At 41.0% G+C, this 20,630-nt stretch overlaps 1 protein-coding gene across 1 annotated transcript in view; it reads right to left on the bottom strand.

The window, feature by feature from the left end:
* The window catches only part of smchd1 (structural maintenance of chromosomes flexible hinge domain containing 1), a 109,863-nt gene that overhangs the window by 31,993 nt on the left and 57,240 nt on the right, over window positions 1–20,630 (bottom strand). Inside the window, exons 27-32 of the mRNA XM_078397283.1 lie at window positions 19,766–19,854; window positions 19,537–19,655; window positions 14,353–14,520; window positions 10,673–10,798; window positions 9,875–9,954; window positions 5,139–5,296 (exon numbers count right to left, since the gene is read on the bottom strand). Of these exons, the coding sequence (XP_078253409.1) occupies window positions 5,139–5,296; window positions 9,875–9,954; window positions 10,673–10,798; window positions 14,353–14,520; window positions 19,537–19,655; window positions 19,766–19,854 (740 nt within the window). The remainder of the gene's footprint in view (window positions 1–5,138; window positions 5,297–9,874; window positions 9,955–10,672; window positions 10,799–14,352; window positions 14,521–19,536; window positions 19,656–19,765; window positions 19,855–20,630) is intronic.

Consider the following 20,630-nt stretch of genomic DNA (forward strand, 5'->3'; position numbering starts at 1 on the left):
ATTTCATTGCCTTCAAATGACTACCATAAAAGGTTGAGCAAGCATTTGAGTAACCAATAGTACACTCATCTTTATTAAATCAAGGTTGGAGTACTAGTAACATCTTTGTGCCAAAGATCCCTTCAATGTGCTAAATGCGATGGATTCAGAAGAGCAGAAAATCTGACAGCTAGAAGTGGGGGTGAGGAGCGGAACTGTAGTCCACCACTATCTGTACCCTCATGCCATCGAATACTTGCCTTTCTACCATTGTTTTGAAGCTAAGGAGGTCAACCCTAATAGGAAACATGCCAAATCCATAAAAAGATGAAATACCAAATGTGCATGCTCACCAAAAGCAACGTGTAACAAGGAGTTATTCAATTCCATAATTCAACATCAGATCAATGAAGTGCAAGGAGGAAGGATGATGGAGAAAATCAAACCAGTGTTTGCAATTCCCCAACACAATGCACATTTGTATTTTTAAACACACATTCTGATCCCTGATCATTTTGTTTTCAGTTTCAACACTTCAAAAACCTATTTTATACATTATTAAATAAAAAGAGCTCAATAAACAACCAACAACATTGTTTTATATTTTTCGGGGGTTATTGCCCGTGAAAAAAAGTGGTACTTAACTACCTTGAACCACTACAGTCCTTCCAGTGAAGGTACTACCATTTGTTGCATGGGAAATTCCAGGATTTAGACTCGGTGAAATGATGAACTGATGATATATTTCCAAGTTGGGATGTTGTGTGACTTGGGGGGGGGGGGGGGGGGGAAGAGAGGAATCTACAGGTGGTGTGTTACAGCTTTGTGAGGGGGGGGGGGGGAGAAGGAATGCCTAAGGCGATTGATGCTGCCAATTAGATGGTATGCTTTGACCAGGATAGTGCCAAACTTTCAGACCTGGATCTGGAATCAACCAAGCAAATGGGGCAGGGGGGAAGGTATACCATCATACTCCTAACCGTCAGTCTTAAATTCCTATGGTAGAGTGGCAGTTTCTCTCTAACAAAGACTTATCTTCAAGGCCAATGAATATTGCAATACAACTCTGAAATAGTTTTTTATCGAAAAAAGTCTGAGATTCAAGTTCATCATTTGTTTGAGGCCACCATGAGGTATTGGCAGCTTAAGGCTTCTGAAACAGTGCCTTGCAATTATCACTTTTCATAGGCATTGCATGCTGCTTACTGACCTGTTCTTTTTGGAATTGATTAAAAAATGGTTCAAAGGGAAACATCTTCAAATAAACAAACTAATTCAGAATTTTAGAACTATTAACAGACGCCTCAAATTATGTAATTTTTTGTTTTAAAAGCAGAGAAAGGGTGGTCTCTACTCTACCGAGGAACAGGGGAGCCAGGTGTACACATTAGTAGATAAGATGCAAGATTAAAAAATATATTTTTAGTACAACTGTACGAGTCTTGATTCTACCTTTCCTTGGAGACCTCATGATTTCATGTAGGGAAAGAAATGAACACATTGCCATTAAATTTCTAGCTTCAAAGAAGTTAAAACTGTCAGTGCCAACCAGCATATTGTAAACTTGAAGCAACTTCTGCACTGTGCAGTGAAACACATAGTTGTTGGTAACAGTAATTCACTGCTCCTTCACTGGATGCACATTTCCTCCCCATTCTTCTCTAGAATTCCTCGATCTAATGAGATTTCTAACTGTAAATTGCTGTGTAAAATATCTTAATACTGTTGCATTGTTGAATAAGGTAAAAGCACGTTTTTTTAAAAGTGGACAATTACTTTTAAGCTACATTAACCATGGAAAACATGGATTTTATTGCAATTAAGTATTTCCAAAAATTCAAAGACAATTAAGTTGATTATTTGATAAAATGCTGATATGTTTCCTTGTGCAAGTAACCTATTGTTATTGGTAGCAAGTTCCTATCAAGCCAATGGTGTTCCATACTTTAATCAGAAACTAAAAATCTAAATGTAGCAAAAAATGATAAATTAAACTCCAAAAATTGGCAGGCACTAACACCTGTCAGAAAGCCGAGGCCTTTTACAAGTAGTTCTGCTCCATTTATGGCTCTATTCATAAGAAACGCTTGTTATGGAAAATGCTGTTATAAAAACAATAACTTACGACATAATGAATAATAGGGTTGTCAGAATAGAGGATTTTAACTTCCTTAGTATGTTCTGGGACTGCCATATCATTAAGAGATTAGATAGGGTAAAATTTGTTGCTTGTTTTCAGGAAAGTTTCCTCGGGTAAGATACGGAGAGGGCAAAGCTTGATCTACTTTTGAGAAATAGAGCAGGGCAAATGACTACGTTATCAGTGGGGAGCACTTTTGGACCATGGAAAGAACAGAACTGGTCCACAAGTTAAAGTTCTAAATTGGAACAAGGCAAACTGATGGTATTACATAAGACACTGCAAAAGCAGATTGAAGTATGTTGCTTGCGGGCAGAGGCATCAGCTACTGGAGACTTTTAAAAGGGAGATAGGAAGAGTTTACGGTATGCATGTACCTGTTAGAGTGAAAGGCAAGGCTGGCAGGAGTAGGTAACTCTTAATGACAAAAGGCTTTGCTCAGAGAAAAGGAGGCAAAAATCAGGTACAAGAAGCTGGGTTCAAGTGAATCCCTGGTGGAATATAAGGAATGCAGGAGTACACATGGAGGAAATTGGCAGGGCAAAAAAAGGGGCATGAGATAGATTTGGCAGAGAAGATTGAGAATCTAAAGATATTTTATGTAAAGGGAAAACAAGTAAGTGGGGAGAAAATAGGGCCCCCCAAAGACCAAAATGGACATCTATAAGTGGAGCTGCGCAAGGACCTCAATGAATATTTCTCATCTACTTTTACCATGGATAAAGACAAGGAGAATAGGAAACTTGGGAAAGTTAATAGGGTTATATTGGGATAGACAGCATTACACTAGAGGTAGAGCTGAACCTTTTAAAACATAAGATAGATAAATCTCATGGGCTTGATAAGGTACAAGAATACTGTTGGAAGTTGGAGAGGAACCCTAGCTGAGATATATACAGCATTGTTAAGACACGGGTGACGTCCTGGAAGACTCGTTGGTGGCTGGTGGGGTTTTATTTAAGAAGGGTTGCAAAGAAAAGACTGGGAACTATAAACCAGTAAGCCCGATATCTGTGGCAGGAAATTTACTGGAGAGGATTCTGAGCGATAAGATACACATGCATTTGGAAAGACACGGGATAATTAGGGGTAGTCAGCATGGTTTTGTGCTTGGCTGATCGCATCTCGTGAATTTGATTCTGTGTTTTTGAAGTAACAAAGAAGGTCAATGAGGTCAGGTCAGTGGACATAGTCTGTATGGACTTTAGCAAGATAAATCAGAAATATTTCTGCATGGTAGATTGCTCTGAAAGGTAGAGATAACATGGGATCCAGGGAGAGCTAACTAATTGGCTTGATGGTAGGAAACAGAGGGTGGTGGTGGATAGTTGTTTCTCAGACTGTTACTAATGGTGTGCTGGGTCCATTTGTTGTTTGTAAGCTATACCGACAATTTGGATGAGAACGTACACCGATCCGCTAAACATTATGACCACCTGCCTAATATGCTGTTGGTCCCGCTGAGGCATGGACTCTATAAGACACCTGGAGGTGTCCTGTGATATCTGGCACCAAAACATTAGCAGCCGATCCTTCAAGTCCTGTAAGTTGCGAGGTGGAGCCGCCGTGGATCGGACTTGTCGATCCAGCACATCCCACAGATGCTCTGTCGGATTGGAATCTGGAGAATTTGGGGGCCAGGACAACACTGTGAACACTTCATCATGTTCCTCAAACCATTCCCAAACAATGTGTGCAGTGTGGCAGGGCACAATATCCTGCTGGAAGAGGCCACTGCCATCAGGGAATACCATTGCCATGAAGGGGTGTACCTGGTCTGCAACGATGTTTAGGTTGGTGACACGTGTCAAATTGACGTCCACATGAATGGCCAGACCCAGGGTTTCCCAGCAAAACACGCCCGGTCGCCGGTTTGTGGTTTGTCCCTCCTCGGACCATTGTCGGTAGTTACTCACCACTGCTGACCAGGAGCACCCCACAAGCCTTGCTGTTTCAGAGATGCTCTGACCCAGTCGTCTCGCCATAACAATTTGGCCCTTGTCAAAGTCACTCAGGTCTTTACTCCTGCCCGTTTCCCCTCCATCCAACACACCAACTTCACGAACTGACTGTTCACTTGCTGCCTAATATATCCCACCCCTTGACAGGTGCCATTGCCACAAGATAACCAATGTTATGCACTTCACCTGTCTGTGGTCATAATGTTTTGGCTGATCGGTGTACATGGGCATGGTTAGTAAGTTTGCAGATAACACTAAAATATCATATCGTAGACTGTAAATATTTTCAAGAATTACAGTGGTATCTTGACCAGTTAGGTACTGAATTTTGGGAAGCCAAACTAGGTTAGTCATTCATTGCGAACAGCAAGGCCCTGGGGAGTGTTGTAGAGCCGAGGGACCTGGAGGTACATAATTCCCTGAGAGTGGCGTCATAGGAAGACAGCGTGCTGAAAGAGGCTTTTGGCATGCTGGCCTTCATCAATCAGGGCATTGATTACAAGGGTTGGGACGTTGTGTTGTAACTGTACAAGATGTTGATGAGGCCACACTTGTGTTTGGTCACCCTGCTATAAGAAGCATGCCATTAAGCTGCAAAAAGTGCAGAAGAGATTTGAAGATGTTGTCAGGACTTGATAGACAGTTATAGGGAGAGGCTAGGACGTTATTCCTTGGAGCATAGGAGATTGAGGGGTGATCATATTGAGGTGTATAAATCAGAGGGAGACAGAAAGGTCAAATGCAAAGTCTTTCTCTCAGGGTTCGGGAATCAAACTAGTAGGCATCGTTTCAAGAAAGGGGAAAAGATAGTGGGAATCCGAGAGACAAGTTTTTCCACTTGGAGTGGTACATAAATGGAACAAGCTGCTGGAGGAAGTGGATGAGGCGTTTATAATAACAGCATTTAACAGACATTTGAAGAGGTACATGAATAGGGAAGGTTGAGGAATATGGGTCAAATGGGTCGAGCTTAGATAGGGCATCTTGGCTGACACAGATGAGTTGGGTCAAAAGAGTCCGTTTACATGCTGTATGACTATGAATAAAATCATGCATACCTGGTAGAAATCCACCAGCAACAAAAGATGCAGCTTCATCATATTTGATACTCAAACTGATCGGCTTGTTGGGGTCTGGTATTACTTTTATTCTGATCACTGGCCCATCCACGGCAGTTTTATTAACAATGGCTTTAACTTGCAATGTGTACTCTCCCCTAAAACACAAAAAGACACAACAATACGCTTTAAATTTTTTTTTTTACCACTGTTAAGATTAAAAAAATACAATTCAAGTAATTATATCCACAGAAAGATCTGTACAGGCCACTCATTCGTGAAATGGCACCTGTAATACTGTGTGTAGTTTCCGTATTTAAGAATGGATATATGTGTCTTGAAGGAAATGCAGACAAACCTCACTAAATTGATACTTTGGATAAAAGGTTAGATGTGCAAAGAGATGTTGAGCTTAAACTCATTGGAGAATGAAAATTCATCTTACCGAAACATAAAAGATTATTTTATGCGAATAAACCATTTTCCCCAGAGGGGTTATAGAGTGCTTGGAGCATAGTTTTCAAATAATGGGTTGCTTTTTTAAGGTAGAAACGAGGAATTGCTCTCATGAGGATTTGGCTGTTTGGAAATCTTTTCCATGGGAATGGTGGCAGAACCAGTGTCACTGAATATACTCATGACAGATGAACATATCTGATGGAGAGGCAGGTATATGGGGAGATGGCAGATAACTGGCGTTCAGGCCAAGATGGTATTAACGTGATTTTAAATGAATGGCAAAACATTGTGCAGCCAATTTGCCCATTCCCTGCTTCAGCTTCGTTCAATCTGATACTCTTCAAATCTGTAGGTTTCAACCTGAAACTTCACCTATTCCTTTTACCAGAGATGATGCCTGACCCGCTGAGTTAATCCAGCATTTTGTGTCTATCTACGGTGTAAACCAGCATCTACAGTTCCATCCTACTCTTCAAATAGATTCGATTTTAATCTTCTAACCTCAACAAAATATAACTTAGGCTACAGTACCTACCAAATAATTCAACCCTTTAGCCACGTTATCATTAAGAAAATGCACCACACCATGAAAAAACTTAACAAGACCTTTGAGCTATAGCATATTTCCCAATCTTTTATGTTCCAGACCAATTGAGATGAAGGTTTACAACCATTAGCTTCTTTTATACCATGTACAATATTTTAGTGATATAAATATATCAGTATACGAATTTTAAATTTTATTCAGATTTTCTTGGATCCAATGTGGATTTCACATTGTATAGGAAGGAACTTCAGATGCTGGTTTAAACTGAAGATAGACAGAAAATGCTGGAGTAACTCAGGGACAGGTAGCATCGCTGGAAAGAAGGAATGGGTGACGTTTCGGGTCGAGACCCTTACTCCATAATGGCAAATTGAGAAATTAAACTTGCAACACATAATGGAGCTAGATGCCCCTTAACAATCATCAGCTCTAATATCAGGTCCTTGGTCTAATCTCACTGAAAAGTCATCTGACTTCATAAGACATCAAGTACTAAACTGACACAGTCCCAGTACACTAAAAAAGAACTCTTTCACCGAGGGAAAATTGGTTTTAAACAGCAGAACTTTAGTAAATTATAAATGACAACTACAGTTCCACGAATTTCTTTACTGCTAGTTTTCCAATCTCGAGGTACTCAATAAAAAATGTAGTTTCAAAATCCCTAAATATTTAATAACTTGAATTGTTAATTTGGGACAGCGACTTTACTTAATGATGTTGGCTGTTTTGGAACATCTTGCCTTACTAAACCACTTTTTAAAGCTGATAAACTGATTGTCCTCAACCTAGTGAATCTCAAGAGTTGTCTTTCTTAACAAGGTTATTTTAATGGCCACAATTTCTGCAGTTTTAAATGTTCTGAAGTCAAGGATCCAAATGCTGTATCATTTAATGTGTTAATTAAATGATATAGCATTTGTACTGTTTTCCCATAAGATGTTGATAGTGGCTGGTAAATATTTGAGTGCAGTGATCTGCAGCTGGGTAACAGCTGACTATTTTACAGGAAATTTTCTTTGAGCATGAATGAATGGAAATCATATGCAAGCTACAACTTAAAACTCTGCTCAGTCTTTGTGCAAATCTGTTGCAATTAGATTAATGCATGTTTAATAGTTATTCAAACCTGCATGGTATCACAGCACTAATGTGGTAGTTAGCACTTTCTGCTGAATAACATTCTCTTTTAAGTCATCATACAGGAGCATTAAGTTTAATGATAAGCAGTTATGTTAATTTCCTGAATTTTAGATGAATATTTTTCTTTGGGATAAAAAAGCTTAAAATCAACAAATTATCCCAGAACATAGGACAGTACAGCACAGTAACAGCCCCTTTGGCCCGCAATGTCCATCTTCAACATGTCAAGCTAAACTAATCTCTGCTTGAATGTGATCCATGTCGTTTACCCCCATTCCCTGCATTTCCGTGTGCTTATCTAAATGCCTCTTAAATGCCCCTATCTTATCTGCAAGCTGCATCTGCAGTCTCATGTCTCCAAACTAAACAGGGTGAACAAAAAACGTTGGTAATCTCCGCAACTTTAGTTTTCTTACTTCACCAGTTCTTTGATTGATCTGATGTAGTGATCACAACATGAAAGAATGTTGCAATGACAGTAATTTAACGGAGTCATTTTATTTAATTTAAACCAGCAAAATACATCAACATCAAAAATCAAACTGGAGGAATTCAGTGTTATGAGGCATTGACAAAAAAAGGACTAAGTTCCTTCAGCAGTTTGTGTTTTGCTCCAGATTCCAGCATCTGCATTCTCACATCCCCAAATTACAGACAGACAGAACTATTGGAGGTATCACAAAATGGTGGAGTAACTCAGCAGGTCAGGCATCATCTCTGGAGAGAAAGAATGGGTGACGTTTCGGGTCGAGACCCTTCTTCAGACTTCATACATTTCACCAGATCAGTCTGAAGAAGGGTCTCGACCCGAAACGTCACTCATTCTTTCTCTCCAGACCCGCTGAGTTACTCCAGCATTTTGTGATACCTTCAATTTGTACCAGCATCTGCAGTTATTTTCCGACAGAACTATTGGGGTATGGTCGACTGAAAAAATTAATAATAGGTTAAAAGTGACAACAATGATAGTTATCAATGTTATATATTTGAGTACAACCCACCTAGTTCCAATAAGTTGCACATGATTAAGTTATATTTTGGCTAATGCTGCCAAATGATGAGAGTAAACAAGTAGAGACATAACAAATTCCAAATATGTTGTTTGGCTGATATATGCAAAATGGGAAAGCTTAGGGAGGTTTTCGGCAAAGAAAAATAAAATAGAGAACAAAAAGGAACTTATAGAATCAAACCACATTTTTTTATCCCCATGACAGGAGAAAACAAAAGGGAAGCCAAATGTGAATAAAATTATATTTAAAAATAAATTAATATTGGCAAATACCCAACGCAGAAAATACCTATCTTACTTCCCAATGCTTTTAAGGTTGAGGCTCGGGAGATCGCAAAAGAACTGGTTTGGTTTTTTATCTTCCCTGGATTGAGAATCCTGCTGATTGGAAGTAGCAAAATACTATTATACAAGTAAGGAGGGAGACAAAGCAGGAAACAATAGGCCAGTTAGCATGACATAATTTGTACAGAAAATACTAGAATCGACCAGGGATTGAAAGCAAAGCAATTTATAAAATGTAATTGCACAACTCTCATTTACATAAGAAAGCTTGAGACTGATTAGTAGAGCAAGGAAGGCGATTCAGTGGCGGAGGTGAGTCAAGATATTTAAATCATTTAATAGAAGTGCTGCACCAAAGGTTTCCGCTCAGTGTTCAGGCATATGGCACTGCAAGTAATGCATTACCATATGGCAAAGAAATTGAGGAAAACGTTTACTCAATTACATAGGACCATGACTACATGTGGCACATTTGGTATGATTTTCATTTGCTTACCCGCAGATATAAAGTCTTAAAGGTGCAATAAAAAAAAAAGAATAATTTATGTCACACATTTCCAATTTAACAGCTACATCTGGAAGGATAAGTGAAATAACATCAGCGACCTTTCCCAGACCTATATCCTAACAGTGGGGCCCAGGTTACTGTTGTGGACAAGCTATATTGTTCTCATTCCTGATATAGACATTCTCTTCAGAGTTCTGCTGTGGAAGATCACCAGGCGGTTGATGGATGAGATTAAGAGGATGTGCTCAAAGTCTCTGAAGTGCAACTTTCTCACTGACCCGAGAACCTCTGGCTCAAGATTGCTAAAAGTGAAGCATCATTTGGGTGGCAGTAGGGGTAGAGCTGCTGCCTTACAGTGCCATAGACCCGGGTTCGATCCTGACTACGATTGCTTGTCTGTACGGAGTTTGTACATTCTCCCCGTGACCATGTGGGTTTTCTCCGAGATCTTTGGTTTCCTCCCAACACTTCAAAGACGTACAGGTCTGTAAATTACTTGGCTTGGTACAAATGTAAAATTGTCCCTAATGTGTGCAGGGTAGTGTTAATGTGCGGGGATCTCTGGTGGGTGTGGACTCAGTGGGCCGAAGAGCCTGTTTCCATGCTGTATCTCTAAACTAAACTAAAGTTATGGTGTTGAGATCCTCAAGGCTATGCATTGGAAGCACACAGAAGCTCTAAAGTGGCGAGAAAGACAGTCCGCACATTTACTTATTCCATCAGCATGTTTAGTACACTTAGAAGAGACATTGTTTCTTCTGATGTTTTTGATATAATCCTACCTTGCTGCAAAGATTTGAAACAAGCCAAAGTCTGCCCTTCCATCCTCATCGGTTTTATGCTGTTGTGGTGCTGGTGACAACTGAAAAATAACACATTTAAGCAGCAAGATTATTTCCCTTTCAAATACATAGAAACGTATTTGAACAAAAATTCAAGTAAAAAACCCTGTTCGCTCTGGTATCACCATAATGTGCAATGCTTGTATTTGATTTAAGGTTAGTACAAAAAAATAATTTGTAAAATTGATCACCAGGAACAAAATGGTCATGGGTAGGACAAACAAAATGTTTTGTGGTTTGCGAGAAGGGATCATTTAAGGTAGGGTGTACAATTACGTTGGCCTTTTAAGAAACAAGTTTTGCAATTCTTCCATATCTACATTTTCAATACAGTTCTGGCCATCACATTTATAAAAAAGCTATGCAAATGTTAGGTAGGGCATCAAATATTCCCATTACCATAAACTGAAGCTCTCAAGGTTTTGCTACGGTGGAAGTGTTTTTTTTCTTCGAAACAAAGGATATTTAGGGAAGATTTAAAGCGTAAACAATAAGTAGCCTGCAGATACCACAGATATTTGCTTTGTTTGGAGACTTATGGTATACTTCAAAGAGGAAAGTTTTTTTGCTCCTTTAATTCCTGCAAAGTTCATTCGTTATTTTTCTAGCACATCATTCGTCCTTTCAGCCGAAATTGTTTTCCCAACCAATATTGATAAATCAACCCAATTATTTCAAACTTCTATTCTCCTTCCTCATTGGGTGCAAAACATTATAAAATGTTAAGAAGTGTCTTACCTTTACACCACTGTCCTTTAACAGGAAAGCTTTAATCATAGGTTCAGGAGAAGGATTCCCCCAAGCATCACAAAGCTGCACAATGAAAGGCTTATCGAGAGTCATGCCATTAACCACTGTGATGGGCTAAAATTAAATAAATAGTACATCTAAGGCACAGGCACTACAAAAGACAATAATCACTTAGAGTTCAAATTCAAATCAGGCTCAATCCATTTGTTCATTCAGCAATAACGTTTTGTCCCGTAGACAAATTTAGGGCAAAAAGCAAGAAGTTTAGAAGGGATTTGATGGGGACCTTTTTCACCCAGAGAGCGCAAGTACTTGTAATGCACTGCCAGAGTTTGGTGGAAGCAGTCACTGGTGACATTTAAGTGGTTAGATGAGCGCTTAAATTACCTAGGCTTCGAAAACTGGAAGACAGGATTAATATGGATAGTTGACCAATGGTCAGCACAGACAAGGTGGGCTCTGAATGGTGTTTCCAAGTAGTACGACTACAACCGTGCCTAAATACAATACAATATCTTTATTGTCATTGTACAAGTACAACGAGATTAAGAATGGCACTTCCATATCAGATTGCTATAAAATAAATAAATCACGGCAAAAACAAAAACAACAAAGGGAAGGGAAAAAAAAGGAAACAAGGTAAAGTCCAAATAAAGGTTCGTGCAGGGTCAGTTGTGCCAGATGACCTTGGGGGAAGAGACAGATCATGGGGGGCACTCAGCAGGTCCGATGCAGAGCAGCGATAGCTCTAGGAATAAAGCTGTTTCTTAGTCTGGAGGTGCGGGCGTAGAAGGCCTTGAAACGTCTGCCTGATGGAAGTAGTTCAAACAGACGGTGGCATGGGTGTGTGGAGTCCTTGTGGATGCTGGTGGCTTTCCTGAGGTAGCGTGCGTGCGTCCTCCAGGGCTGGCAGCTGTGTCCCAATGATCCTCTGCGCTCTGCAGACGACCCGCTGAAGAGCTCTCCTACCTGCTGCCGTGCAGCTGAGATACCACACATAGATGCCGTATGTCAGTATGCTCTCTGTGGTGCAGCGGTAGAAGGTCATCAGCAACTGTTGGGGCAGACCGGCCTCTTTCAGCGTTCTCAGGAAAATCAGCCATTGCTGTGTTTTCTTGAATAGCTCAGCGGCATTAGTGGACCATGTGAGGTCCTCTGAAATATGTGCCCAGAAACCTGAAGCTGGACACTCTCACCACTCTGTCCCCGTTGAAGACAGGAGCGTATTCCTCATTCTGTGACCGTCTAAAGTTGATAATTAGCTCCTTGGTCTTAGTTGTGTTTAGGGACAGGTTGTTCTGAGCACCAGCTCGCCAGGTTCTGCACCTCCGCTCTGTAGGCTGATTCATCGCCATTGGAGATCAGCTCGATCACCGTTGTGTCATTCGCAAATTTGACGATGGTGTTGGTGGCGAATGCAGGTACACAGTCATGTGTGAAGAGGGAGTAGAGGATGGGGCTCAATACACAACCCTGTGGTGTGCCGGTACTCAGTGGTGGTGGACAGGTGGAGGCTCATTTTCACTGCCTGAGGGCGCTCCGTCGGGAAATTCAGGATCCAATTGCATATTGACGAGCTGAGGCCTAGCTGGTGGAGTTTGGAGGTGAGCTTGGTGGGGATGACTGTGTCGAAGGCAGACCTATAGTCTATAAATAGCATCCTCACGTATGTGCCCTGTCTCTCCAAGTGAATCAGGACGGTATGAAGAGCCAGAGAGATGGCTCCTCTGTAGATCTATTTGCTCTGTAAGTGAACTGATGTGGGTCCAGTGAGACAGGGATGATGGCTTTGATGTGGGAGAGGACCAACCTTTCAAAGCACTTCATTACTATCGGTGTGAGGACAACCGGACAGTAGTTGTTCAGATTGCAGATGTTTGCTTTTTTCGGCACCGGCACTATGGTGGCTGACTTCAGGCCCGTCGGGACTGTTGCCAGAGATAGAGACAGATTGAAGATCCTTGTAAATACCTCAGCAAGCTGGTCAGCACAGTCCTTAAGTACCCATCCTGGGACTCGTCCGGGCCTGCAGCCTTGCATGGATTGATCCAGTGCAGCTTGCGCTGTACATCATGTATGCTCAGTGTGAGAAGCTGTTCATCCTCCAAGGCCAGAATTTTTCCACTCATGGTGTTGCTGGTTTCAAAGCGAGCAAAGAAGGTGTTGAGCTCGCTGGCCAGTGTGACATCACTGTGGGGGCGGGCAGAGTTGCTCTTGTAATCAGTGATATTCCTGATGCCTTGCCACATGCTTCTGGTGTCAGGCATGTTGAAGTGGTCTTCCACACGTTGCCTGTGGAGGACTTTGGGCCTTTTTATGCCTTTTTTCAGGTTTGACCTGGCAACATGGTATGCTGAAGTGTTCCCAGGTTTAAAGGCTATATTGCGTGCTCTTAAAATAACAGTGTTTCGAAATGTTTCAGAATGCTGGTGATAAGAAAACCATTACAAATGACTCAATACTTAAGGTGACAAAGTTGGGGGCAAGGTTTTTCTGGCAGTCAAGCTGTCAGGGCAGTTTGAAGCTCAAGACTTTCTCCCTTTCCCTGAGGCCCTACTACCTGACACAACATTGGAGGACTGGAGTCAAGGATAACTCCACAATGGAACCCAAAAATACTCGATTTGGTGAGGGTGGGATGGGTGAAATAGTGGACAATTCCATCTGAAGTGATTGGTCACAAAGTTCAAGTTGCTGATCTTTATGGTCTACGTTTTTGATTAGTTCTATGTTGGTTTACCAAGCTATTTAATGTTTAGATCGTAACAAATTTGCTTATTTTTCATGTTATTCAATATCTGTCCTATGCAGCACATTTAGATTTCATAAAACTCAGTTGCAAGCCGGGAATAATCAAGAGCTCACTAACACTGCTTCATATTTATTAACTATGACTACGCCACTTCCCAACTCAAAGCAGTGTTCCAGCTGAAGCCTTTTTTAGTTTTCACCTGATGTGTACTGCAGAACATGGTTTTTAAACTAAGCAGCCACATGGAACTGCAGATGCTGGTTTATTTTTAAAAAAAGACAACATACTGGAGTAACTCCGAAAGCTGGAGTAACTCCGCAGGTTAGGCAGCATCTCTGATTAAAAAAAAATAGGTGACATTTTGGGTCGAGACCCTCCTTCAGCCAGGTATCGACCCGAAACATCACCTATTCCTTTTCTCAAGAGATGCTGCCTGACCTGCTTGTTGTGTCCATCTTCAGCGTAACCAGCATTTGCAGTTCCGTCTTATGCATACTGGAGTAACTCAGCAAGTCAGGCAGCATCTCTGAGGAACATGGATAGGTCACATTTTGGGTCAGATCGGAAGGGCCCTGACCCAAAACATTACCTATGTTCTCCAGAGATGCTGCCTGGTCTGCTGAGTTGCTAGCACTTTGTGTCAACTTTAACTGATCAACATTCAATTGGCCCTACAAAATTCAGCCTATCAGTCTTGTACAACAATAAAGATGCTGCAAAGAAAATTACCCTCAGATTTAATTACGAAGTGTTCAAAATTAAGCAGTTTATAGACAAGGCAGATTGCAGGATATTTCCTCCCATGGCAGATAGATTTAGGAGCACGATATTTAAAGGGTATCTGAGGGGGCACGTAAATAAAAAGATTTAAGTGATTATTCAAATATTTAAAGTCATCTAGGCAATTAGCTCTTACCTCTTCGGTATTCCCCCAGTCGAGGTTGGAAATCTGGGTGGGAGGTCCTGCAGTCAAATGAATTCTTACATAGTCTACAAATTCACGCCAAGCAAAACAAATTTCTTTGTGACCAGTGGGTCCTGGGAAAAACTTTACTCCCCGAACCACCATGAGTTGGTTATTTTCCTATAAGTAGAGAAAGAACGAGAAGTTCCATTGTGAATACATACAAAGACTTAAGGGATTTAATCAGCAGAGGCATGGTTCGAGACATTTAAATCGATTAAAAAAAGCTATATTTTATTGTCACAGTTTTTTGTTTAAGAAATTATCACAAACTTAGCATCTCATATACCTTAAGAAATTGTAAATTCTTAAATTTGCCCGGTGTGGGACGAATAAAGGAATATATTAACTGGTGAAACTTCTAAATTAACCACGATAAAGATTTTAAAGAACTTTTACTTCAAACAGAGCATGTCAAATTATACTGTCCAAATTCTGAATGTTGGACATAGGTTTGAAGTCACTGCTTTAGTAGACAGTGTTAATACTCAACCATCTGCCTGGGCAAAGCCAGACTTGGACAAAAAGAACTCAAAATATTTCACAAGAGGATCATATAAGCTGCTGGTATAACATTTTCAAATGCAAGCACATTCTGGAATAAAGGTTATACAGTACAGACATACTTCTAAACACTGCCAACAAATGAAATAAAATGACATACGAAAGAGAAATAAACCCCTTTCATACATTGAAGCCAAGAATATGTTGTGACAATAAACCATTCTACGAAGTTTATGTCAACTTTAAAAACAAAAGGGAAAAGTAATGACTACATACATCAAAATGCACTTTTCTAGAAAATATAGCCAAATTCAACTAAAACTGGATGCAAGGAAGTGTACTATGCAAGCTCGAACTGTCAAAAATGACTTATTTGTGAAGGTAGTAGTAATGGTGAAGATATTGTTGCTAAAGAAAACAATTAAAGGGGACAGGCATGGACCAAATAATTTTCACAATGTGAGCAAACGAAAGCCACCTTGAAATCATGGGAAATGCAGAGATGAACTTTTTATAAGTGACACTGACAACACTATGCTTGTTTTGAATAATAGATAGGATGATTTGCCCTCAATCAATAGCTGGGATGTTATTGGAAAGGTAAGGGGGACAGAAATAGTTACCTGGAAAGGCAGGGACTACTCAGTTAGCCAGCATGGGTTTGTCAAAGGTCTTGTCTGACCATTTTGATTTAATTTTTTGAGGTGGTAACAAAGTATATTGAAAGAATACATAGAAAATAGGTGCAGGTGGAGGCCATTTGGCCCTTCGAGCCAGCACCGTCATGCATTGTGATCATAGCTGATCATCCACAATCAGTAACCTGTGCCTGCCTTCTCCCCATATCCCTTGACCACTAGTCCCTGGAGCTCTATCTAACTCTCTTTTAAATTCATAATTTTACACGTCTCTATAAGATCCCCTCTCATCCTTCTAAACTCCAGTGAATACAAGCCCAGTCCTCCCTCATATGACAGTCCCGCTATCCCGGGGATTAACCTCGTGAACCTACACTGCACTGCCACAATACAAGGACGTCTTACCTCAAATTAGGAGACCAAAACTGCATACAATACTCCAGATGTGGACTAATCATATTATGGTCACTACCTCCTAGCGGTTCCTTTACCTTGAGTTCCCCTACTAAATCTGTTTCATTGGACAACACTAAATCTGAATTGCCTCTCTCTGGTAGGCTCCAGTACAAGCTGCTCTAATAATCCATCTCGGAGACACTCTAAAACTCCCTTTCTTGGGGTCCAGAACCAACCTGATTTTCCCAGTCTACCTGCATATTAAAATCTCCCTTTACCACAGTGGCATTACCTTGGTTTCATGCCAATTTTAACTCCTGCTGCAACTTACAGCCTATATCCAGGATGCTGTTTGGGGGCCTGTAGATAGCCCCCATTCGTGTCTTCTTACCTTTATAATTCCCCAATTCTATCCACAGCGACTCTACGTCGTCAGTCCCTATGTCATCCCTCACAAAAGACTGAATTTCATCCCTCACCAACAGAGCTATCCCACCCCCTCTGCCCACCCCGATGAGGGCAGTGCAGATGTGGTTTACACAGCAAGTCTTTCGACAAGGTGCCACGTGCGAAAGAGGTTCGATCCCACACTGGCAAATTGGATCCAAAATTAGCGTGGCAATAGGAGACAACGTGTGATGACAGAAGGGTTTGATTGGATGACAATGACAGAGATCAATGCTGTTTGTAATATTGAATGATTTGTACATGGATGTGGTTAGCATACTATGTAAATTTGTATTGACACAAAGATTGGCAGTATTAACAGTGTAGCAGGTATTCTTAGGCTACAGGGTGATATCACTGTGTTGGTAAAATGGGCTGAAAAAATGGCAGACATAGTTTAATTGAGGCAAGTCTGAAGTGTTACATTTTGGGGAGTGCAAATGAGACTGAGACATACAGCATGAACAGTATGGGCCAAGGGAGTATTGAGGAAAAAAGAGATTATGTGCTTGCCCAAAAATCCTTGAAGCTGGCTGTGGAAATAGATAGCTGATTACGGCATAAGGGATGGAGGCCTTCATTAGTTAGGACATTGAATTGCAACAGTTGGGAGGCTATTCTCCAACTTTAAAATACTGATCAGACCACAGCTGGGGTACTGTGCCACAACACTGCAGGGAGGCTACACCAATGCTGGATCGGTAAAGAGGGGATTTACCAGGATGTTGCTGGCATTGGAGTGTTTTAGTTACAAGAGACTGGAGGCGCTCCAGAGGCTACATCCCCTTTCCCTGGAGTGTCGGAGTTTGAGTGTACATCTATATATATATATATATATATATAATGTGTGTGTGTGTGTGTGTGTATATATATAGAGAGAGAGGTATAGATATATTTGAAGAAGGGCATCAACCCAAAATGTGACCCATTCTTTCTCTCCAGAGATGCTGCCTGTCCCGCTGAGTTGCTCCAGCATTTGTGTCTATCTTCAAGATTTTTTAAATTGCAAATCACTACCTAGCTCAGTTTTAAATTGCGCAACTTCGATTCTTCCCTTTCTTGACCTCCATCTCCAACTTTAGGGTGAGTGGGGGGGAACAATATCTATTTTAAGCCCACAGCAGACTTGATCAGATCTCTTGGCCTATTTCTTGTGAACACTTGTTCTTGGATTTTCTTTGAAGCCAGGGAAGAAATTGCAGGGACCCCTGGCAGATGTATTTGTGTCATTGATAGCCATGGGTGAGGTGCCATAAGACTGGATGGTGGCTAATGTTGTAGGGGGGCTACAACTAGAGGGCATACGGTGAGAGGGAAAATGTTTAAATGGGACCGGAGGGGTAACTTTTTCCATAGAGTGGCAGATGTATGGAACAAACTACCAGTTGAAGTGGTAGTGGCAGATGCAGTTATGACAATTAAACGATGCTTAGATAGATGCTCGAATAGTAAAGGTTTGGGGGGAATGAGCAGGAAGGAACTGTAGATGCTGGTTTAAACCGAAGAGAGACTCAAAAACCTGGAGTAACTCAGTGGGATACCTCTCTGGACTCGAAACGTCACCCATTTCTTCTCTCCAGAGATGGGGGGGGGGGGGAATATGGGATCAAATCAGCGTTGCAACATGTATGCATGGACAAGTTGGGCCAACGGGACTGTTTCCATGCTATATAGCTTAATGACTGACTCCCAGTTTGGTTAATTGTCCCAATTTCTCCAGCTCTGCATGTTAAAAAAAATTGCTGCTTCTGAGATGTCTTCCTCTTTGTCTGACTGTATTTCCCTCCTACTTGGGTCATGCTCTCATAGTTCTTAACCATGCCTGGTCCATTTCCCGCACTTCCACTCTCAGCCCTTTTCCCACCTGAACATATCAGCATCATCCTCCATAGTTTTCATCTCCTTCAATGAGATGCCACCACGACATTTCTTCCTCTCTGAGCATTCCAGTGGGTCACTTATGGAACACTCTTGATTTGCTTTTTTTCCCTTCTATTTTCATCAACTGCATGGTTTCTTAGCACAATTGACCACACATCTGCCGGAGATGTGGCACTACCTTTTTACCTCTTTCCTAGCATACCATAGATACATTAGTTAAAGCTTGTTGCACAGGATAGAAGGGATCAAGGGATATGGGGGGAAAAGCAGGAATGGGGTACTGATTTTAGATGATAGCCGAATGGCCTACTCCTGCACCTATTTTTCTATGTTTCTATGTTACTCCAGCATTTTGTGTCTATATATTAAACCATAATGGATATAGATGGGCTAGGCTTCAGGCTTATGTGAATAAAACTAGTGGACATAAATTGAGGGTGAGGGATGTGAAGAGGATCTTTTTCAAATACCCGGAATGCACTACTGGAGAAAGTGGTGGAGGCAGAGTGGTGAACGGCATTTAAGAGATGTCCAGATGAGCACTTGAATTGCCTTTGCCTTGAACGCTATAGGTCAAGTGCTGGAAGATAGGTTAATGTGGACGGTGCCCATAGGTCATCATCATGGACACGCTGGGAAAAATTACTTGGATACTTATGGGAGTTAGATAGAGCTCTAGGGGCTAGTGGAATCAAGGGATATGGGGAGAAGGCAGGCACGGGGCATTGATTGGGGACGATCAGCCATGATCACAATGAATGGCGGTGCTGGCTCGAAGGGCCGAATGGCCTCCTCCTGCACCTATTTTCTATGTTTCTATATTTCCAATGTGGTGGAAACATTTTGCAATGGGACAATAGGGCGGCACGGTAGCGCAGCGGTAGAGTTGCTGCTTTACAGCGAATGCAGCGCCGGAGACTCAGGTTCGATCCTGACTACGGGTGCTGCACTGTAAGGAGTTTGTACGTTCTCCCCGTGACCTGCGTGGGTTTTCTCCGAGATCTTCGGTTTCCTCCCACACTCCAAAGACGTACAGGTATGTAGGTTAATTGGCTGGGTAAATGTAAAAATTGTCCCTAGTGGGTGTAGGATAGTGTTAATGTACGGGGATCACTGGGCGGCACGGACTTGGAGGGCCGAAAAGGCCTGTTTCCGGCTGTATATATATGATATGATATGATATGATGATATGAATACCTAATACTCATTTCAACAAATGTTCTTCACAAAAAGACAGCATTCCAAGTTTTTGGAAATGCAAATGTTTTACCTGCCAAGTGACCTTTAATGAACTCTTGTCGAGCCCTTCAGCAGCTATTCCCAATAAATTTACACAAGAGGACGCCAGAGTCTGAATAGTATTGCCATGTCGATCAGTAAGCATCAAATCTAAAATTAAAAAAGCATTTTACTTTCAGGGAAAATCTTCAGGTTTATACAAACGTTAAAGTAGAACATGAAAGAATAAACAAATAATTTTACAATCAAACAAAACTCACGTATTTCTCCTTGTAGTTCTTCACCCATCTGGACGGTGCTTAATCCTTTCAAGGAACATTTCAAAAGCTTAGATTCATCTGGCTGTGGTCTGTTTCAAAAAGAAAAGAATGTCACTATATTAAATGACAATTAAGATTTTTTTCAGTTAACATTATATCCCCAAGACTCCAGTTCCTAGGCCAGCAGGTTTCAATTTAACATTTAATTACGAGGACAGTTTAAAATCTCAGTAGTTTTGTCAGGACAATTTTTACAAAGTTAACATGCTCTCTGTTGATTCCATATGTAATGACAAACTTGATGACAAAGTTTTTCGTAATGCAAACATCCTTTTGTATTACATCTTATTTTCGTTCCTTCCCATTCCTTCTCTCGAGATGCTGCCTGGCCCGCTGAGTTACACTAGCATTTTGTGTCTACCTTATTTTCTTTCCACCTCACTGCCATTTTTAATTCTCTTGACTTTATCTTTCTCATGATTTAATTAGATTTCTCTTTAATACATCTTCTCTGATCTGAAGGTTAGAACATTTTTCAATGAAATACACCATCTATACCAAAGCAGGAGGCAATTTTGTAAAAAACATATCGTATACGTGTTTTCATATATTTCATATAAGCGTCAAACACTATCATATTTGCTTCCACCACCACTGGCTACCTGATCCAAATGTTCACCACTGCAAATAAAAAAACCTTGCCTCGCACACCTCCTTTAAGCTTTCACCTCACACCTTAAAGCTATGCTCTCGAGTTAAGTTTTCTACCTTGGAGAAAAAGCCACTGCACCTCTTGCAATTTTCAGTGCACCAACCTCTCTCTTTATTAGTAATACCCTCTAATCTAGACAGTATTGGTTTGGCT

The sequence above is a fragment of the Rhinoraja longicauda genome, chromosome 4 (assembly GCF_053455715.1).
Source record: "Rhinoraja longicauda isolate Sanriku21f chromosome 4, sRhiLon1.1, whole genome shotgun sequence".
NCBI lineage: Eukaryota > Metazoa > Chordata > Chondrichthyes > Rajiformes > Arhynchobatidae > Rhinoraja > Rhinoraja longicauda.